Consider the following 22,978-nt stretch of genomic DNA (forward strand, 5'->3'; position numbering starts at 1 on the left):
CAGCAGAGGCAGGCTTTTATGCTTGCATCAGCCAATGGATGCAAGCATGCAAATCTCCATACAGCTGAATGGTAATCGCTCAATCCTGTGCTGGCCTGAATCCCATTTGCTAGCTGAAAGACCATTATAACAAATGCATGCAGTTGTATGCAAGAACATGCATGCAGAAAATCCAGGGCTATCTGGCTGCAGCTCAGCTGCAATCCTGTGCTGGCCTGAATCCCATTTGCTAGCTGAAAGACCATCATAACAAATGCATGCAGTTGTATGCAAGAACATGCATGCAGAAAATCCAGGGCTATCTGGCTGCAGCTCAGCTGCAGCAAACCATTAGTGGAATAATGACATTATTCTGAGCTGTTCATAACTGCAGGGGCTGGATCTTTCAACAAGAGAACGACCCTAAACACTGCTCAAAATCCACTAAGGAATTCATGCAGAGGAACAAGTACAATGTTCTGGAATGGCCATCTCAGTCCCCAGACCTGTATATAATGGAAAATCTGTGGTGTGAGTTAAAGAGAGCTGTCCATGCTCGGAAGCCATCAAACCTGAATGAACTAGAGATGTTTTGTAAAGAGGAATGGTCCAAAATACCTTCAACCAGAATCCAGACTCTCATTGGAACCCACAGGAAGCGTTTAGAGGCTGTAATTTCTGCAAAAGAAGGATCTACTAAATATTGGTTTCATTTCTTTTTTTGTGGTGCCCACATTTATGCACCTGCCTAATTTTGTTTAAACAATTAATGCTCACTTTCTGTAAATCCAATAAACTTAATTTCCCTTCTCAAATATCACTGTGTGTGTCTCCTATATGATATATTTAAAGAGAAACTCCAACCTAGAATTGAACTTTATCCCAATCAGTAGCTGATACCCCCTTTTACATGAGCAATATGATGCTTTTCACAAACAGACAATCAGGGGGCGCTGTATGACTGATTTTGTGCTGAAACCCCTCCCACAAGAAGCTCTGAGTACTGCGGTACTCTGGGCAAACTGACACAATGTAACAATGTTCACAGACAGGCATTAGCTGTTTACAGCTGTCTCTAACAGCCAAAACAGCTAGGAGCAGCTATATAACCTGCCCACAGTAACAATGTCACCATGTAATACATGTCTAAATGTAAATTAGTAGATTTTACAATGAGCAAACAATGACTAAATAATTTATACATAATTATTGTAAAAATTAAGCACTTTTTTTACTACATTATTTTCACTGGAGTTCCTCTTTAACTGACATTTTTTATTGTAACAACCAAGGATTTATACTTAGCAGAGACAACGTAACACCTTGGTCAAACTTCAAAGAAATTGATGAAGAAGTCACATCAAGCATCCTCCTTCACGTCCGCCTAACTACCTGTAACCTGGATCCTGGCCCAACACAGTTCATGTTGAACTGCCCCGACCTGTTCGTACCGGTATTCCTCAAAATTGTTAACTGTTCCTTACAATCAGGGATATTTCCTGCTTTACTGAAGGAAGCAATCATCAGGCCTCTCCTCAAAAAACCCTCCCTGGACCCAGATGCAATGACCAGCTACAGACCTGTCTCTAACCTCCCCTCTCTGGGCAAGCTAATTGAAAAAGCTGTATACCTCCAGCTAGAAGCCAGAATCCTACAAAATAACAGTTATGACCCATTCCAGTCTGGCTTCAGGAAACACCACAGCACTGAAACTGCCCTCATCCAAATATGCAACCACCTGCTCATGGCAAGAGACAGAGGAGAGTGCTCGATCCTCATACTGCTAGACCTTTCTGCAGCCTTTGACACAGTTGACCATGACATCTTGATAAACAGGCTACAGGAATACTGCGGCATTGATGGCATAGTACTTCAGTGGTTTCAATCCTTCTTGAGTGGCAGAACCCACAAAGTGTCTATGGGGCCCTTCCTGTCCACCCCTGTATCACTTAAGTATGGGGTGCCCCAGGGCTCAATCCTCTCTCCCCTGCTTTTCACGATTTACATGCTACCGTTGGGAAAACTAATCCAAAAACATGGCCTGACATACCACTGCTATGCAGACGACACCCAACTATATCTTTCCTTCAAGCCTGGTGTGACAGACCCAACTCTAACTATAAACGCCTGCTTACGTGAACTACAGCAATGGATGAATGACAACTGGCTGAAACTAAATGCAGACAAAACTGAAGTCCTTCTGATTGGAGGGCAGAGCATGATAACAAAACAACTTAACTTGCAGTCTTCACCACTGGGAATAGGAGGCATGTGCGTAGCCTGGGAGTTCTAATTGATGGGGATTTAAACTTCAGAACTCAAATCTCTGCTGTGGTGAAATCATCCTATTTTCACCTGAAGAACATTGCAAAAATCAAGCACCTCATACCCCCAGAAGATCTGCCAACCTTAGTCCACGCCTTCATCACATCCCGACTGGACTACTGCAATGCTCTCTACACTGGCCTTCCAAAAAAGGTCTTGTACCGCCTACAGCTGATACAGAATACTGCTGCCAGACTGCTAACCAACCAACCCCGTCACTGCCACATAATGCCAGTCCTGCATTCCCTTCACTGGCTACCTATAGAATGGAGGGTCCTATTCAAGATCGGCCTACTGACATTTAAATCCCTGAATAATCTAGGCCCTGGATACATGAAAGATATGTTACAGCTGCGTAGCAATCCCCGCATTCTCAGATCCACAGGTTCTAATAATCTAGTCATACCCAGAGTCCACTTGGAAACTTTTGGTCCCAGAGCCTTCTGTCATGCTGCCCCTACGTTTTGGAACTCCTTACCTCAACAGATCAGGACAGCCCCATCCCTGGACGTGTTTAAATCCAGACTGAAAACCCACCTGTTCAGTCTGGCATTTGCAGAAATATAACTTTTGTTGTGTGAATACTTCATCCTACTAATTACTGAATCTGAGAGAGCCTAAGCGCTTTGAGTCCTATGGGAGAAAAGCGCTATAGAAATGTTATTGTATTGTATTGTTGTATTGTATACTGAAAAATCATGATTAACAAGGTTGCCCAAACTTTTGCATCCCACTGTAGCATGGTTCCTACCATTTTACTACATTATAGCATGGTTCCCACCATCAGTGTTCACAGTATAGCATGGTTCCCACCATTCTACTATACTATAGCGTGTTTCCTACCATCAGTTTTTTACTACAGCATGGTTTCTACCATTCTACTATACTATTGTGTGATTCTTAGCATCAGTGTTCAACAGTACAGTAGCACTACGAAGCGGTCTTCAGTTCGTTCCCCTTTCTTACTAATTGAACGGACTAGCAACCCTTTCTTCTGCACTTCCATACTGACGCATTATATCCATTCGTCAACATCACTGGGCCATTGCACTTGCAGCAAGAAATGTCCTCAACCAGGAGACCATGTTGAAGAAGATATTATATATGACGTTGTTTCTTTACTCTGCACTGCTCCATTATAAAACATTTTAGAAGGGTTTGCTTTTGGTGTGTTTTTTGTTTCTACTGGTTTCAATTGCTATTCTTAACATGGGGTGAGGTAGGTATAAACACATATGATCGGAATCAGGCGATAGCAGCACCACTTGTAGATGAGTAAACATTCTCTTGGGGTATCCTCAGGTATTTTCCCAAACACCCCCTCGATGGCAGTGGCACTGTCCAACTGGCAGAATAGCAGGCATGCATTTAAATAGGCAGGTCCTTTTTATGGGTGCTTTTGAAAAGTATAAAAGAAATGGAGAATCCACCATGAAAAGTTGGACCAGTGTAAAACCACTCAGAACTATCAGATTAAGAATACTGGTTGTCAGTGAGATAGGAAAAGGGTAATTTATAGTGCATTTTACTCAGGGACAGATTTACATCTTGTATGTATGCAGTGGCAGACAAAGCCAACAGTGTGCAGAATAAAAGAAAGGGCCCCATGTGAGTGGCCATAATCATAACCGTTTATGATTGGAACCAAATAATGTTAATAACATAAAAGTATGTGAATTTAGGTCATAGCTCCTAACTGTCTCTTTTTTTCAGAGGAACAGTCCCTCCAGTAGTCTGAAGTATGTTGACCTGGCCCTCGACCCAAAACATTTGGGGACCCCTGCTCTACACAGTGGTGAATGAATAGGGCACAAATTTAGCCATGAAGGGTTCCAGGGTGCCCCCCTGCATATGAAGTGTGATTTAGCCGGACTGACAGTGACTGCTGTGTCTCCTTTCCTTCCCCCGCCAGAGCAGAGTGTCATGTAAATAACAGCTGTGTGCTGATCTGATTGCTGCTCTCACTATATGCAAAGTTATAAAAGGTGGCGCTTGCTTCCTTCACTCCCTAACTGTTCGTGCTGCGGCAATTCCTCTATAGCTGGTCTGATGCAGACTCATCTCTAGGACGCCTGCAATAGTACGTGTTATGAGAAGTGCCAATAGATGGCGACATAGAGATGAGCCTGCATCAGACCACCTATAGAGGAATCGCCGCAGCACAGACGGAAGTGAAGGAAGCACGCTTCGCTGTTTATAACTCTGCATATAGCGAAAGCGGCAATCAGATCAGCACACAGCTGATATTTATATGCTGTTCCGCTCTGGGGGGTGGGGTGGGGGAGGGGAGAGACACGGCCGACACTGTCAGTCAGGCTAAACCACACTGCATAAAACTTCGCTGGGGAGGGGGGAGGGGGAAACCCTAATTGCAACATATGTGCCTTATTCATTCATCTCTGTGTAGAGGGGGATACTCTGGCTGAGAGGCAGGTTTTATTTACATGCTGCTCTGCCCTGGAGAAGGGACAGGGATACAGCCATGGCTGCATATGTGCCCTAATCACACAGCACTGTGTAGTAGAGTGGGATACTCTGGCTGGGACACACACACAACTATAATTTACATTCTGCTTTCTAAGGGGAACAGGGACACATTCATGACCGCATATCCTCCCAAACCACGCTGCATATGCCAGAGCCTCAAAAATTTGCTGGATGCTTGTTGTGTAGTGTATGGCAAACAGAACAATGACTTTAGACCTTTGCATTTCCTCCCCTCAGCTTACACTCGAGTCAATCATTTTTCCCACGTTTTTTAGTTAAAAGTTGGGGGTCGGCTCTTACCCGGGTCTGCTTATACTCTAGTATATACCTTACATTCTGTAGGCACTGTGTTACTGTAGCACACATTTCATACTTGTGTATGACTGGGCCACAAGAAAGTATTACTGTTCCCTTTTGGGTTTCAGAGAGAAATACACAGAGAAGAGTCTACATTATAATCACACCCTAAGGCCCGGTTCACACTTGCGGTGGCCCTCCGGAATCGCCGTGCCGGAGCCGCACCGCCTGCAGAACGGACGGAACGGACGCACGGCATAGCAATTAAAGCCTATGCGTCCGTTCACATGGGTCCGTTCTGCAGAACCGGAGCCGGACCGGATCCGGGCCGGATCCGGACTCCGGCCTCCGTTCCAACATGCGCTATTTTTTCATCCGGCCCCTCCGGCAGCCGTATCCGGGGCGGAGCCGGACTGCACCATCCGGCCAATACAAACAAATGGGAACCGGAGGCCGCACAACACACTGGCTGAGAAATCCGGATGTTCTACCCCACTTCCTATGCGGATTTTTGCGGCGATATTGGCTGGGGACACATGGGCAAGCATTTTGGAGTGGAGCAGCACGAGCTGGAGGTGTTGGCAGGATGTTGGCAGCATGTCGGAGGTGGAGGTGAGTGCTAAACAGCAGAGGGCCTGATTCCACAGGTCCCCCTTCTGCTGACCTCCCAGACCCCAACATTTTTTTTTTTTTTTACGTTAACTTTGCCAAACGGATCCGGATCGCATCCTGATTACCACCTGATGCAACCTGACCGGATCCGGATCGGATCCGGATCAGAACCGTACGGTTCCGATCCGGATCCGGTCCGGATCCGGTCAGGTCATCCGGTCCGTTTGGCAAACAACCGCTAATGTGAACCGGGCCTTACTGTGGTGCAGCTGCATGGGCCCTAGATGGCATGGATCCCTGTGTGGCTGCGCGGCCTGCATGGGCCTATGTCTGCCTCTGTTCACTAATATGACATTATAATATATTCACATTAGTGGACTTATCTTCCAGCATGCACTGCGGCGGCCAGGGATGCTTGCAGTCGTGCGGCACTGAAAGAAGAAAGATAGATTTCCTTATATAGAAGGGGGGTCTACAGAGCAGCCCGCCATAGCAGTCCACATCATTCATGAACCTCTCATAAGGTGAGGTTTATTTAAAATATTTTCAAAATGAAACGTCCCTTTTAAATGTACCTAAGACAAATACAAGCAAAGCATTTATACTTACTTGGGGCTTTCTCCAGCCCCGTTCAGGCCTGGCCACGCATGTGCTATAGAGTTCAACTGGACAAGTTTACCGGGACAGCTGAGGATCGGAGCAGCCCGGGGAGATGGTAAAGGAGCCTACAGCCTGAAGGGAAAAAGGGGCATGGAGGATGCCCCAGGTAAGTGTAAATGTTTTGCTTGTACGCATCTCAGGTTTCCTTTAAAGCAAACGTTGTTCTTCTGGTGAACCTCCCCAGGATGATCTTTCGTTTGCATTTCCCACACAGATGAGGCATACATTGAGATGATCCATCCCAGTGAATTGCAGTAAAGGATGCCAGATTTGTGGCCAAAAGTGTGTAGCACAGGCACGTCATTAGGCCAACAGATCCATAGCACCATTCACGGATCTATTCTTGGGTGCCCTCAGCAGCATTGCGCAGTGGGTGGCACAATACACACCTCAGGCTGGCAGAGGAGAGAGAAGGGGGAAATAGCTGGCAGAAAAGAGGGACACACACACACAACAGCACTCATCATCCTCCACACACACACACACACAGCTCTCAGCATAACCCATAAAGCTGTGGAGCATCTATGAAGGCATGCTGGGAGCTGTACTGCCTCTATGGCGACATGTTGGGAGCTGTGGTGCTTCTGTGGGGGTATGCTGGGAGCTGTGGCAGTCCCGGCATTAGGGCCAGCTAGCATCATGTCCAGCCAGCCATTCAGCATGATGACCAGACTCCCCATGGAGGCACATCTGAGTGTGGCCACGGTATTGTTGCTGTTTTCTGCTGTGCAGTAACAACACCGCATATCAAGCACTGAGACACTTGTTATTCATGCTGCCTTTCAGCTGCATTTAAATTACAACCGAATGATGCTTGTGGGCTCAACAAGTGTGCAGTTCAGGCATCTGTCTGAAAAAGGCGTCGATGGAATTGTGAATTGGCACTTTGGAGTAATGATGGTGGTTGCAAGCATTAAGAGTCCTTAAATTAATCCAGCTGGTGAAAAGTAAAACCTTTTGGGCAGTAGCATTGTAAACCTGCCCACCACATCAAGGTGGGTCCTACACTACACTGGCCTACTCTGGTGCTAGTCACCCTAATAACCCTACATTACTGCTGGATACACGTGTGCAGTATGTGTACCTTACTCTAACCCTACATTTCTTGCTCTGCGCGCAGACAGGCCTAATCCTAATCTCATTTATGTATTTAGCCCTACGCTACAGTCAGTCTGTGGGGTGGGGTGTTAAGGTGCATGCACACCTATTGATTTTATGTTGCCGTTGGGGATTGGGACCTGAACCCCTAGGGCGACATCGCTGATCGGCCTGTACAGACGCATGTCAGCTGTGTAGCTGACAACGCGTTCTGTTGCTGTACGGTAGGGCGGAAGAGTGGTGGGGTGGAGCATGCGTAATGTCAAGCGACAGACGGGGGAGCGACAACGGCCAATGCAGTCAGCCATCGCGGGGTAGAGTTGGATAGCTTGGGGGCCGGTCGGCGCTCTAAACACGGCTGGAACACGTCAGAGGATGCAGGAGGTGACAGTCACTGCAGATATTCCCAGTCAGCAGAGAACATGGCAGGAACCAGGGCTGGCCTAAGGTTTCACAATGCCCTGAGTGAAACTAAACTTTGGTGACCCCCCCCCCCCCCCCCCCCTGGCCACCAAAAGATTGCAACGCGCCTACTGAGAACATATTATTAGCGGCCATAAATGAAAATATACGAGCAAACTGTGGCCCTTTATAGCCACTATTTGTATAGCGCCTTATTTCTATTAATAGCCTGCTATTAACATGAGTGCCTATAGTGTGTGGAAGGATCTGGTCCCTCTTAGATTGGTTTTGATTTGAAAAAGATCGATCTTATGGTCGAATCTGGCTTCTATCTATTAGTGTATGGCCACCTTTAAGATAATGTGATCCTTCATCAAGATTTACAGAACCATGCAATGCGCATAGTGTCAACACACCCTACTAGCCATTTATTTTTTTATTATATTTATAAAGCGCCAACATACTATACTGCTCTGAATAGGGATAAATTAGGTAACGGCCCAGGACCTAAAGCTTTTTAGGGGCTCCAAAGTTGGGAATTGTGTAGGTCACAAGTATTTTTTCCACATCCGCAGGCACCCAATAGAATAGCGGGCGCTGGGGGTTAATGGAATTACTAATTGCGGCATTGCATAGTGGGCGTGGAAATGTTGAATGATTGCCACTAATTGGGTACCTCCCAGGTCCCAAAATTAGCTTCTTAGCAGCAGTATTGCAGCTTTACCTTTGGGGATTAAGGTTTAGGAGAGGGGGTAGGGTTAGGTACAGGGGAAGTTAGGGTTAGGCACCACTGGGGGGGGGGGGTGTTAGGTTTAGGCACCACCAGGGGGGTCTTAGTGATAGGCACCACTGGGGGGAATCTTGGGGTTAGGCACCACCAGGGGGGGGCTCTTCGGGTTAGGCACCACCAGGGGGGATCTTAGGGTTAGGCACCACCAGGATGGTCTTAAAGGGAAGGTTCAGGGAGGGTGGCTAAAAAATAAAAATCAATTTCCACTTACCTGGGGCTTCCTCCAGCCCGTGGCAGGCAGGAGGTGCCCTCGCCGCCGCTCCGCAGGCTCCCGGTGGCCGACCCGACCTGGCCAGGCCGGCTGCCAGGTCGGGCTCTTCTGCGCTCCAAGGCCCGGCACTTCTGCGTCCCACGCCGGCGCGCTGACGTCATCGGACGTCCGCCGGGCTGTTCTGCGCCTGCGCAGTACAGCCCGGCGGACGTCCGATGACGTCAGCGCGCCGGCGTGGGACGCAGAAGTGCCGGGCCTTGGAGCGCAGAAGAGCCCGACCTGGCAGCCGGTCTGGCCAGGTCGGGTCGGCCACCGGAGACCACCGGGAGCCTGCGGAGCGGCGGCGAGGGCACCTCCTGCCTGCCACGGGCTGGAGGAAGCCCCAGGTAAGTGGAAATTGATTTTTATTTTTTAGCCACCCTCCCTGAACCTTCCCTTTAAGGTGACCACACACCATACAATTAAAAGATCCAATTTTTCACCAATTCGATAATTACGATAAATCAAGAGCTTTTCTTTGTTTTCGATTAATAAATCCGATCGGATTTCTCAGGTTTTTTTTTTTCGATTTTTGGAGTTTGGACATGTTGGAAATTTCAGACCACTAATTGTAGAGATATTCTACTAGCCGCAATCACGCACCCTTTTTTCCAAATACCTTCATGTATACCTTACCAGTACCTCAGGAGGGGGAAGCCTCTTTTAAAGGAAACCTGTTACAGATTTACCTCAAAATTGTTCCCGATTCTCTTGTATTGAACACTTATAATTACAGCTGGTCACTAATTATATATATATATATATATATATATATATATATATATATATATATATATATATATATATATATATATATATATATATATATATATATATATATATATATATATATATATATATATATTTATATATTTATTTATATATATATATATTCCGAGGATTCAAAGCCTGCATGGTTCTTATTTTATTGTTTAAATTGTATACAGATACACAAATCTGGAGAGGCCTCCTGATTTATTTAAGCAAAAATGTAAACCAGACAGGCCGAAGTCTCCCTTCTGCATATTTTGTAGAGCAGTAGAGAGCTTTATACAGTTTTTTGGCTGTCAGTGGAAAGAAGACATCCTTTAATTACAGTGTAACTGAGGTACTGCAAGTCACAAAGGGTTGTGAACTCGAGCGACATTTTATCTTTATATTTAGAACTGACTTTCCTGACTGCCGAATTTTATTTTTTTCTGCTGTTTTTCAGATATTTGGACACAACATATGCTACGGATTATATCCCCCCTCACCCTTGCACAACAATCTCTGTAAGTACTTTGGTAGCATTAGTTACATCTATGTAAAGTATTTCTGATTTATATGGTTTTTAAAGGGAAATGCCAGATTCAGCTAACATAAAAAAAGCCATTATTTTTCTGTTTTGGGTGGGGATTGGGGAAGGGAATGAATGAGCACTCCAAGGGGTTCTGAAAATAACAATGTTCGCTACTTCACTTAATATGGCCACTTAAACCCCCTACTAGCCCCCTCTACAAAAGCAGCCATTAACCCTGTTATGAAGAAATGCTTCCACCATTCCTACCTCCCCACAATTGCATCCATCAGTCTACCTCTTGATGCCAACCTGAGCTGTTAAAAGATGGCCATACATGGGGCTTCTTATGTGTCTCCAAAATATCTATGGCCCCTCACTTTCACCGGATACCCTATCACGGTCTGGCTATATGCCCCATGCACTGCTCAATTTGGAGCTGAAGCGAGCATGCTTTATCTACTCCACACACACACACACACACTTTGTGAACGCTCCCACTCAGATGTGTGCAGGAGCCACAGCCGGGAGTGGCTGCTGTTTGAAAGCATAATTGGAGAGGTAGTGTTTAAAATAAAAATTAAATGGTGACTACCATATTACTTAAAACCCCCATCCCCCACAAAAAGTATATTGCCCAACACATACACACACACACACACGCACGCACAGACACACACACACACTTCCTGATGCTGCCTGAGCCAATTCCCACCAGTGCCAGGTCCACTCTCAGTCCTACACTGCAGCCACTTGGTTATGAATCTTCCTGCATGTCAAGTGAGGACTCTGGCGAACAGGAAGGATCAGCAGCTGCAGCAGATATAGAGCAGACCCAACAGCTGTGGAACCCAGAAAAAGCAGCACTGTAAAAACTTAACTCAGTTGAGGCACAACACTGTGGTAAAATTGCTGTGCGCGAGGAGTGCACGGCAATTTTACCATTACTAAGGCCGAGGGAGCAGCACACGTTAATCCTTTAGTGCCACAGACGTTACCGCCATAAAGGATGGCTATGTTAATGCACATTTCACAATGCATTACCATAACAGCGTTCAGGTTTACCCAGCAACTTTACCACTGTGTTGTGCATCAGGCCCATTGTTCTGCAATCACTGGTTACTCCAGGTATACAAAAAAAAGTAACAAAAGTTCCTGCCTAATACAGTTAATACTTCAAACAAAAATGTGCTGCACTGACACGATAAACAAGTTAAAAAGGTCACACTTACTGTACTATCAATACTGGTGGTGCGCTCATGTAAAAAACAAAATACTGTATATACACAATATAACATGATTCCTGAGATCCTCTTCAAGAAGAAGTAGTTAAAGAGAGTCCTGGAAATCAGGGGGAGTTAATCTTGCCACCTAGTTCCAGCCAATCCCAGCCCCAATGTTAATCGTCTCCTCTTCAGCAATCCACTACTAAGTTACACAGAATTTAGCTAATTGCTTGCATTGCAGCTGGGGATTATGTGCTCCACCCCCCCCCCCACACACACACTATCTTGTACATGACTTACCTTTATAGCCCCCCCCCCATGTGTTCCACTCCTCACTACCACCCCCCTCCTAGATTGTAAGCCTATTTGGCAGGTTTCTAATATCCCATTCCTCACCCCCCTTCCTAGACTCACAGACTAACCAGCAAGCTCATGGTGACCCAGAACTCATTGAAGTGTGTAAGGGACTACAATGGTCCCAAAAGCCTCCTTACCAAGATGTTAAGAAAAACAAAAGTTTGCTTTCCTAAAACAGAAAGAATTTGCGATAATTCAGGTTGGAGTGAGCTTGAGATGTTTCCCAGAGCAACACTGCTGAATACAGTGGTGTGAAAAACTATTTGCCCCCTTCCTGATTTCTTATTCTTTTGCATGTTTGTCACACTTAAATGTTTCTGCTCATCAAAAACCGTTAACTATTAGTCAAAGATAACCTAATTGAACACAAAATGCAGTTTTAAATGATGGTTTTTATTATTTAGTGAGAAAAAAAACCTCCAAATCTACATGGCCCTGTGTGAAAAAGTGATTACCCCCCTTGTTAAAAAATAACTTAACTGTGGTTTATCACACCTGAGTTCAATTTCTGTAGTCACCCCCAGGCCTTATTACTGCCACACCTGTTTCAATCAAGAAATCACTTAAATAGGAGCTATCTGACACAGAGAAGTAGACCAAAAGCACCTCAAAAGCTAGACATCATGCCAAGATCCAAAGAAATTGAGGAACAAATGAGAACAAAGTACTGTAATTGAGATCTATCAGTCTGGTAAAGGTTATAAAGCCATTTCTAAAGCTTTGGGACTCCAGTGAACCACAGTGAGAGCCATTATCCACAAATGGCAAAAACATGAAACAGTGATGAACCTTCCCAGGAGTGGCTGGCCGACCAAAATTACCCCAAGAGCGCAGAGAAAACTCATCCGAGAGACCACAAAAGACCCCAGGACAACATCTTAAGAACTGCAGGCCTCACTTGCCTCAATTAAAGTCATTGTTCACAACTCCACCATAAGAAAGAGACTGGGCAAAAACGGTCTGCATGGCAGATATCCAAGGCGCAAACCACTTTTAAGCAAAAAGAACATTAAGGCTCGTCTCAATTTTGCTAAAAAAAATCTCAATGATTGGCAAGACTTTTGGGAAAATACCTTGTGGACCGACGAGACAAAAGTTGAACTTTTTGGAAGGTGCGTGTCCCGTTACATCTGGCGTAGAAGTAACACAGCATTTCAGCAAAAGAACATCATACCAACAGTAAAATATGGTGGTAGTGTGATGGTCTGGGGTTGTTTTGCTACTTCAGGACCTGGAAGGCTTGCTGTGATAGATGGAACCATGAATTCTACTGTCTGCCAAAAAATCCTGAAGGAGAATGTCCGGCCATCTGTTTGTCAACTCAAGCTGAAGCGATGTTGGGTGCTGCAGCAGGACAATGACCCAAAACACACCAGCAAATCCACCTCTGAATGGCTGAAGAAAAACAAAATGAAGACTTTGGAGTGGCCTAGTCAAAGTCCTGACCTGAATCCTATTGAGATGTTGTGGCATGACCTTAAAAAGGCGGTTCATGCTGGAAAACCCTCAAATAAAGCTGAATTACAACAATTCTGCAAAGATGAGTGGGCCAAAATTCCTCCAGAGCGCTGTAAAAGACTCGTTGCAAGTTATCGCAAACGCTTGATTGCAGTTATTGCTGCTAAGGGTGGCCCAACCAGTTATTAGGTTCAGGGGGCAATTTCTTTTTCACACAGGGCCATGTGAGTTATTTTCCTCACTAAATAATAAAAACCATCATTTCAAACTGCATTTTGTGTTCAATTATGTTATCTTTGACTAATAGTTAACGGTTTTTGATGAGCAGAAACATTTAAGTGTGACAAACATGCAAAAGAATAAGAAATCAGGAAGGGGGCAAATAGTTTTTCACACCACTGTGTATGCAAATTAACCATTGTACCCTTAGAAGCTAAACACACCTCCAGAACCGCTGGAATGCAATGATGTGTCAGCTTGTTAATTTGTACAGAGCCATAACAATCCAACATGCATACAGACTGTTTCGGATTGTTTGATCCTCATCAGTGCAAGGCATGGATTAATTTGGCTCTATGGAGTAGGGCTTGTAAATCCGAGAGGCACAGACTAACCAGCAAGCTTATGGTGACCCAGAACTCATTGGAGTGTATAGGGGACTACAATGGTCCTAAAAGCCCCCTTACTAGATGTTAAGAAAAACAAAAGTTTGCTTTCCTAAAACAGAAAGAATTTGCGATAATTCAGGTTTGAGTGAGCTCGAGATGTCTCCCAGAGCACCACTGCTGAATATATGCAAATTAACCATTGTACCCTTAGAAGCTAAACACACCTCCAGAACCGCTGGAATGCAATGATGTGTCAGCTTGTTAATTTGTACTGACTGTAAGCCTGTTTGGTAGGGCTCTTTTCCCCAAGTGCTCTTCTCCGCTACAATATGGATTTAGTGACTCGTATTCAATTTTTATCCCTACCTTGCAATCTGTGCACAATTGTTTACTGTTTCACCAGTGGCATACCTACCACAAGGCTGTAGGTGCTCACATGTGTAGCCATGGCTAGGGGTGCCACTGTGGTGCTCAGCCACTGTGTTCCACCTGAGACCTTTTTTCATAGTTTAGGCAACATTCAGGAGAAGAACAGCAGGCAGAGCATGGGACTGTACTACTTCCTGCATTACCCCTTCCTGTCCCGTGTGTCTCCTCGCTCTCTACACACAGCCTGCAGTGAGTGAATGTGCAGAGCAGCAGGGTGAGTAGAGAGAATGATTGCTGTGCTGCAGCTGGGACATTAGCCGGGAGAGGCGGCAGGATGTGTTTAGTGCTTTAGAAGTTGCCTGTCATTAGTAACCATCTGCACTGGCTGCTGTAATACCAGAGTGCCCTGGGCTGTTGATTATTTATCCTGATCAGAATAATAAATCAATAATGCAGGACAGTCTGCTGTTGCAGAAGCCAATGATACAGGTGCTGACAGCTGACTTTTGTAGTGAGCAGAGAAGCAAATAACATTAATATCACGCTTTTCTCCTGGTGGACTTAAAGTGCCAGAGCTGCAGCCACTAGTGTGTGCTCTATAGGCAGTAGCAGTGTTAGGGAGTCTTGCCCAAGGTCTCCTCACTGGATAGGTGCTAGATTACTGAACAGGAAGAGCCAAAATTGGAATCCAGGTCTCCTGTGTCAGAGGCAGAGCCCTTAGCTTTTAATTTCAAATATTACTATATTATTATGAAGTTCCATTGAGCTGAATAAGAATACAGTAATATTTGTAATTTATACCTTTATAACTGTTTGTCCTTCAAAAGTTATCCTCAAAATAATGTCCGTATTCCCAAAATCTCTTTCTAATCACTTGAGTATTTGCCCGAAAGGTAGTCAGTCACCCTCAAATGCTCCATTCTCATTTCCAAGTACAAAAAAATTACTTCCGTTTGTTGACATAACTGCAGTGTTGAAAAAGGCAGCCAAGCCCAAAGCATTTGACCAATTACTAGAGGGACGCTGGGGAATCTTACAGACGCCGCCAGTAATATTTCATGCATTTCCTCGGCATGTAACCATAACGGTTCTAGCATTTTTAACAGTAGGACTCCCTACAGAAGGATAGCTGAACAACATAAATATCAATAGACCATTTCTGTTACTGTCTATCTAATGCTGACTGGAATATCTATCTTTATGTCTATGATAGGGTAAATATGTCCATGTACAGTACACAGTGAGGGATTGTGCAGGCTGTCATCAGGACCACACAGGCTGTTGGAAAAGGATTTTGTATTTTATCTCTGAGAACATTCAGCTATAAATCAGATTGAATTATTTTTCTTTTTTTGTGTGTGTTTGTAGTAGTGCGCAGGATACATTTTTTTTTCTTTATTATTTAGAACTTTGGAGGTTTTTTTTTCTTATCCATTCTGTCTGAAATGCAGTAGTATTTGACAATCACAGAACAAATGTGAAGGTTTTTTTTTTTTTTTTTTAAATTTATGGTTCAGCCATAAATTTGGTTGAATATTCTATATCTCTGATTACTCAGCTATTGTAGTCGATTTCTCCATAGACATAGATCTATGTAAAATAAGTCCTTAATAACGTAGCATAAAGCAGGCCTTACATGCATTGATTTTTCCACTCAATTCCTGGCAGATTCGATGATTCTGATCAGATATTAATCTTGGAGTGATCTATCTGTCGGCCACATCCACAGAGTATGGCATCTGTAGTGTGTAGAAGGACAACCTTTCATTGCTTTGTTCAAGGGAGAAGAAAGTTAACTTTAAGAACACTGGGTATGATTCATGTCGCTGATGATATTTGTTACAATGGTTTTTTTTCTTTGAAGCGGAATATAACCCTGCATTTCAACTTTGCTCTAAAACATTATTTACAGCATATTATATGCAACCAGCATTTTTTTTTTACTAGACCAGCATTGGAAGGGTTAAACACAGAGGTTTAAAGTTCCGTGGAGAGATATGCAGAAGTTCAGATAGATACATTTATCTAAATAGAATGTAACAAGTGATAAATGTTACACACTCTTTGGCTGTCCTCCAGCTCCTTCTCAGTCAGAGTGAGTCATATGCCACACTTAGATACATTTATGTAAACAAAATGTATCTATGTCAGCTTCGGATGCGTCTGCAGTTCTGTCCAGGAACTTTAAAGCTCTTTGTAACCCTTCCAATGCTGGTCTAATAAAAAAAATGCTGGTTGCATATAATATACTGTAAATAATGTTTTAGAGCAAAGTTGAAATGCAGGGTTATATTCCGCTTTAATATAACACAACCTTCTATTCTTATTTGCAGGAGGAAAGTAGAAATATGGTAATAGTAAGTGAACATAGAAGGATTACCTGTTTAGTCATGCAGATTTGTTCTCTGCATTTCAGACAAAGATAACACTTGGGAATTAGAGAGTTCTATCTTTTTTATTATGATGGGGATTATTCTTTTGTGCTCTGGGGTTCATCTTCAGATCTTCATGTAGTGATGCTGGTAAATAACCAATAAGCGCAGCACGAAGCCCTGCAGGTAGAATATGCGAGTAAATGATGAAGAAATGATTCCTCATTAGCGTACAATTGCTTGCAATGCTCTGTAATCCCTTTTTTTTTTTTTTTTTTTGCCTTCTAGAAGAAGCCGTCTGAGTTTAAACTTTGGAAAAATTTGTTATGACTGCTTATATATTTTGTGTTATTTTTTACTTTTTATGCATATATAATTGTGTTTGTCTAGCAGAAGATTCCAGAAGATCAGGACTATTCTCCAGCCTATAAGAGATGCATTTCCCAGTTTACAGACACAGCAGATTATCGGAGGCATGGCAGGAACACCTGGCAAGATGAAACTGGAACGTATGCCAACAGTCAAATGAAAAAAATTGTGTTTAAATCCAGTTGCCCCATAACAACACATCTGTAAATATGGCATACAGTACTTATTGGCAGTAATAAATGTATGATTATATTTCATCTGACTTTGTGTCCTAGCATCAGCTTGCCATTTTCTGTTAGGGTGAGAGGTATTGGGCATAAACCATGTGCAATACGTTAGGGACTTAGCATTTGCTAAAATAATTTTTCATTTCTCAAGCTTTCCGTGCCACTGGGCTTCTGGTAGGGTAGAGCAAGCGAAATTGTCAAGTTTGGGATCGCATCAATTAGGGCTGAACGATTTTCATTTTTAAACCGAGAATCGTGATCAGGGGCTTGACGATCTACAGATCGTCAAAGTGGAGGTTTTGTGGCAGTTTTTGCCACCGCCGCTGATACATGCTCCTCTCCCATCCCCTCCTCTGCTCCCGGCCCCCTCCTGCAGTAAGTTCTGATGTGATTCGGCCTCACCGCATTAGATTGTCACGCTGTGAGCCACGGTGAACAGGCAGCGAGTGTTGCCAAGGAAGTGTGACATCCCTTCCTGGTGGCGGCCACCGTTACCATGCAACACTTGCTGCCTGTTCACCGTGGCTCACAGCGTGACAATCTAATGCGGTGAGGCCGAATCACATCAGAACTTACTGCAGGAGGGGGCCGGGAGAGGAGCATGTATCAATGGTGAGGGAAATCTGCTACATATTTACAATGGGAAGAGGGGACGTGTATATGCCTATATATGCTAAAGGGGGAAGGGGGGTCATCTGCCTATACTAAAGGGGGGATCTGGCTATAAACATTAAGGAAGGGGGAACTGCCCATATACACTAAAGGGGGAGGAATCTGCCTATATACACTAAGAAGGGGGGGGCGGGGGGAGATCTGCCTATATACATTAAAGGTGGGGGGGTAATCTGGTTATATACACAAGATGGGATCTGGATGGCTAACCTGTACTGCAGCACCTATACACTGGCTAACCTGTACTGCAGCACCTATACACTGGCTAACCTGTACTGCGGCACCTATACTGGCTAACCTGTACTGGGGGCACCTATAGATAACCTTTACTGGGGCACCTACAGCTGGTTAAATTATACTGGGGGCACCTATGCATGGCTAACTATACGGGGGAACTCGTACACACCATCGGTGTGCTGATCCATCTTTGTGTATTGAAAATTGTGAATCTAATCGAAATTGCAATTTCTGACAGAAGTCGTGCAATTCAATCTTTTCCTAAAATCGTTCAGGCCCCAGTCTCACTCAACGAGATTCTTGTGAAATCAGCAGTGAAGTTCACCATGTGGTGGTGTTGGGTGAGAATGATTTCCTGAGTAAAGGATCATAAATTATAGCTTATCAACGCTAACACACTCTTTTGTAGATTTTAGCCTTTAATGTCAATTGAAAAATGTGACTTATCATTCGATCTACTCTGATTTCTAATCATTTTGTCTAAACGTGAGTGCCAGGTTGATGAAACTGATTCCCGCTGACCAATCAGAAGTTCTGCAAAAATCTTGTGAACTTGCCATTGATGATTTTGCCTATTCCTACTGCTGGGTGATCTTTCCAGATCACAGCAGCTCACTGGGTGTTTCTAGCTTTTTTGTCAACCCCCCCCGAAAAAACAACAAGAAGAAGACCCCACACACTAGAGAAAATAAACCATGTTCCGTATAGGGTGGAATCCAAACAACCGGCCGATCCGGTCACATTTCGTGGCACACCCCCTTCCTGCACTACCCCAGCTTAGTGTGTAAAACGCAGAGTATAGCGCAGCAGAAGCTGTACTATCACCTCTCCGCTGGAGTCCAGTGCTGTGCTTCCACCTGTCCGCTCACCACTCGCCCTAGTGCCCGGCATCTCCTACCGCATGTAGTGTGATTATATGCTACATGAGGAGAATGAGGAGCCAGCACTGGAGGAAGGAGAAAACAGGCAGGATGGTCCCACAGACACAGCACTGGACTCCAGAGGGCAGGTTAGAGCACAACTTCTGCTGCACTATACTCTGCCTTTACACACTGGACTGGGGAAGCTCAGGAGGGGGATGGGAACAGATAGTGACACAAGGTGGAACAGAAGGAGGCACAAGGAGGACAGAAGAAGGCACAGTGGGACAGAGGGAGGGACGCACACAGAGGCGGAATCATCCACAAGGCAACTTAGGCAGATGCCTATGGCCTGCAGAGAGTCTAGGGGCCTGGTTCATGCTAGCCCCCAACAAATCTTGTTAAAAAAAAAAAAGAAGCTAAGTGGCCATCAAGGGTGGGCTTAAAGTCGTTGCTTGCCTAGGGCATCATTTCACCTTAATCTATCTCTGGACGCACAGGAGGGAGAAGGTGGCACAAGGAGACAGAAGGAGACACAAAGGGAGACTGGCTTAGTCAGGGGCATGCCCCCCCCCCCCCCCCCCCAGGATCAATGGCACTCCAGACAGTGGCCTGGAATGCCTATGCCTAAAAACACCCCTAACCACTCTAGAAGACCAAAATCCACGTCCCTGTCACTTTTTTCCAAGATCCAACTGATTTGAAGACTGCTTCAGATGTGTTTATGAGACAGAATCTGGCATTACTGCTGCAAATTCTTGTCACAATATCTGGAATAAAGGAATGATTTTCTTGATAGTGGTCCTTTAATCTATAACGGAGTGAAGTCGGGACGGAGTGCTGCACCAGGAGGACACAGAGGCATGCTATTCAAAGAACATGTCTCTGTGTTCTATTTGTATAGGAAAAAAAAGTCTAAGGTACTCATTTTTTTTTTTTCTTTTCTTTTTTTTTTTTAAGGTGCCCATTAACAGCAGTCAACTATTTCTTTAAGGAAATTATTGATAATGCGATTGTTCAGGGTCGATAAGGCCAACCAGCATCTCTGTTTTTATACAATATGATCTGAATAAGCAGATTGAAGACATACTGTATTTTTCAGAATTTAAGACTCATTTTGGGGAGAATTTACATTCTAGGAGGGGAAAGTGAATTTTGAAATTAGCAGTGAGGTCACGCATGATGGCAGTAGATGAGACTTGGAGCAAGCAGTACAGTGTTTGATCATGTTACACTGCACTGGCTAAAGATGGAGGACTCGCGCTGCTTGTAGACAGGACGGAAGACCAAAGGAAGACAGAAGACTGGTTTTCTGCTGTTTTGTCAGGGGAAGACATGACACAATGGTTGGATAGGTAACAACTGCTTCTGCTGCACTTGTAGATTAGTGTTAGCAGGGATTAGTGTTAGCAGGGTTTAGTCTTATCAGGGTTCAGTGTTAGCAGAGTTTAGTGTTTTTAATGTTAGTAGAGATTATTGTTTGTTTTTAATGTTAGCAGAGCTTAGCGTTAGCAGAGTTTAGCGTTAGCAGAGTTTAGCGTTAGCAGAGTTTTATTTTAGCAGGGATTAGTGTTAGCAGAGATTAGCATTAGCAGGGTTTAGTGTAGCTGGAGGGGCAGCAAGAGGTTAGCAGGGATTAGGACCCGTTCACACTGCACGCATTTCCATCCACATTTCGGGAACGCGTGCAGGAGCCCAACACGCACGACATCAGACATAGAGTGCACTGTCTGATGTTCACACTGCATGCGTTCCAGACCAGTGCGGTCTGGGAAAGCATGCTGCACGCATTTTTTCCAGAAATGCGTGGCTGACCCATTCACTTCAGTGAATGGGATCAGCCACGCAACGCATACAAAGGCGGATGGCGTGCGTTCGTATGCGTTGTGTTCCGGACGCACGGCTGTCCGCGTTTGCTAATGTGAACAGGGCTTTAGTGTTAGCAGAGTTTAGTGTTTAGTGTTAGCGGGGATAAGTGTTAGCAGGGTTTAGTGTAGCTGGAGGGGCAGCAGGAGGTTAGCAGGGATTAGTGTTAGCAGAGTTTAGTGTTAGCAGAGTTAGCAGAGTTTAGTGTTAGCAGAGTTTAGTGTTTAGTGTTAGCGGGGATAAGTGTTAGCAGGGTTTAGTGTAACTGGAGGGGCAGCAGGAGGTTAGTAGGGATTAGTGTTAGCAGAGTTTAGTGTTAGCAGAGTTTAGTGTTAGCGGGGATAAGTGTTAGCAGGGTTTAGTGTAACTGGAGGGGCAGCAGAAGGTTAGCAGGGATTAGTGTTAGCAGAGTTTAGTGTTAGCAGAGTTTAGTGTTAGCAGAGTTTAGTGTTTAGTGTTAGCGGGGATAAGTGTTAGCAGGGTTTAGTGTAACTGGAGGGGCAGCAGGAGGTTAGCAGGGATTAGTGTTAGCAGAGTTTAGTGTTAGCAGAGTTTAGTGTTAGCAGAGTTTAGTGTTTAGTGTTAGCGGGGATAAGTGTTAGCAGGGTTTAGTGTAACTGGAGTGGCAGCAGAAGGTTAGCAGGGATTAGTGTTAGCAGAGTTTAGTGTTAGCAGAGTTTAGTGTTAGCGGGGATAAGTGTTAGCAGGGTTTAGTGTAACTGGAGTGGCAGCAGGAGGTTAGCAGGGATTAGTGTTAGCAGGGTTTAGTATTGCTGGAGGGGCAGCAGGAGTTGGTGTTGCTGGGCAGTGTATCTTAGATAGAGACCAGTAGCGTAGCTTAGGAGCTCTGGGCCCCAGTACGAGTTTTAAATTGGGCCCCCTAAAGAACTCTGTATATATAAGAACTGATATGGAGCACCACAACCTGCCAAGGACAGCTGCAGTGTCAGAGAGGTGTAGGCTGGGCAGGAGAACAGTCTAAAAATGGTTACAACTAATCAAAACACATAAAGAGGTGATCATTACCAGCATAGCACCAATAAAGAGTTATAAAAGTGGTTGAAGGAGGGCCCCTAGTGGGCCCCTTTGGTCCAGGGTCCCCAGTGTGGTAGCTACCTCTGCATCTCCTATTGCTACGCCACTGATAGCGACAGATTGGGGGGGGAAAGTCCATAAGACGCCCCTGAGCTATAGACGCACCTAGGTTTAGTGTTTTTCTTTTCCCCAGATTATTTTTACCTCTAAACGTAGGTGCGTCTTATATTCCGGAGCTTTTTATATTCTGAAAAATTTGGTAATCATTCAATAAAAAGTGTACTGCTAATGGGCACCTTTAGGGACTTTTCACACAATGGGCTTGATTCACAAAAGCGTGATAACTGCTATCACGGCATTTATCACACGATCTGCCACGCGCGAAGGTATGTGCGCGTAACCTAAACTGAAGTTGTTATAACACAAGTGCACATATTTGTGGGTGAGGCCTGTATTAAGCATACTTCAAAAATAACTCCAGTGCTATATAGTAGAATGTAGTTAATTATTCCAAATACTAAGTTTTACATTAATTATCCTGGTCTCAGGATCAGCAACACTTCCTATATCTATAAATTGCTGCATATTGGTATGTAACCCCGCCGTCCCAGTGATGTTTAGCCAAGGCTGTTTATATATGCAGGATTCTTCTCCCAGAGTATTCTGAGAGATTAGGTATTATTTCTACTGCCTTGTGAACACGCAATAAGCAAACATTCCGCAGTGATGCACCTGCCAGCAGTAAAGATGTTGCCTCCTGTGATAAATTTCAGAACGTAAGTCAGGGTGAGGAAAGAATTTACAATGCAAAAACACTGACTTAAAGTGGACCCAAATTAAAAATACAAGATTTCAGAAATAAAATCTATATTCTAAATTATAATAATAAATATCAGCCTTTTATCAGCTGCATGATGACAAATATAAAATATTTTACATTTAATGGAGAAACCCCTCCCTTCCTTTCATATTGCTGGGACAGAAACCGGCAAACTGATGAAATAGCAGGTGTCTGGCAAAGGAAGAATTGCTAATGGCTGCCACCTGTATAACCCTAGTTGTGAAAAGAGACGGGTGAAAAGCATGCACTGAAATGCTCATAGGCTTGAAGGAGTGTTTATTTATCTTTGTATGTGTCAGAGT

General features: G+C 44.4%; 1 protein-coding gene across 2 annotated transcripts in view; it reads left to right on the forward strand.

Annotated features, from left to right (window-relative positions):
• Positions 1–17,200, forward strand: part of CFAP95 (cilia and flagella associated protein 95) — a 37,594-nt gene extending 20,394 nt beyond the window's left edge. Inside the window, exons 5-6 of one of the 2 annotated variants that reach the window (XM_068271406.1) lie at positions 10,114–10,174; positions 16,960–17,200. In XM_068271406.1, coding sequence (XP_068127507.1) covers positions 10,114–10,174; positions 16,960–17,145 — 247 coding nt within the window. In that variant the 3' untranslated portion in view covers positions 17,146–17,200. The remainder of the gene's footprint in view (positions 1–10,113; positions 10,175–16,959) is intronic. The other variant, XM_068271407.1, reaches the window with a different exon arrangement.
• Positions 17,201–22,978: the final 5,778 nt, after the last annotated feature.

The sequence above is a fragment of the Hyperolius riggenbachi genome, chromosome 1 (assembly GCF_040937935.1).
Source record: "Hyperolius riggenbachi isolate aHypRig1 chromosome 1, aHypRig1.pri, whole genome shotgun sequence".
Taxonomy (NCBI): Eukaryota; Metazoa; Chordata; class Amphibia; order Anura; family Hyperoliidae; genus Hyperolius; species Hyperolius riggenbachi.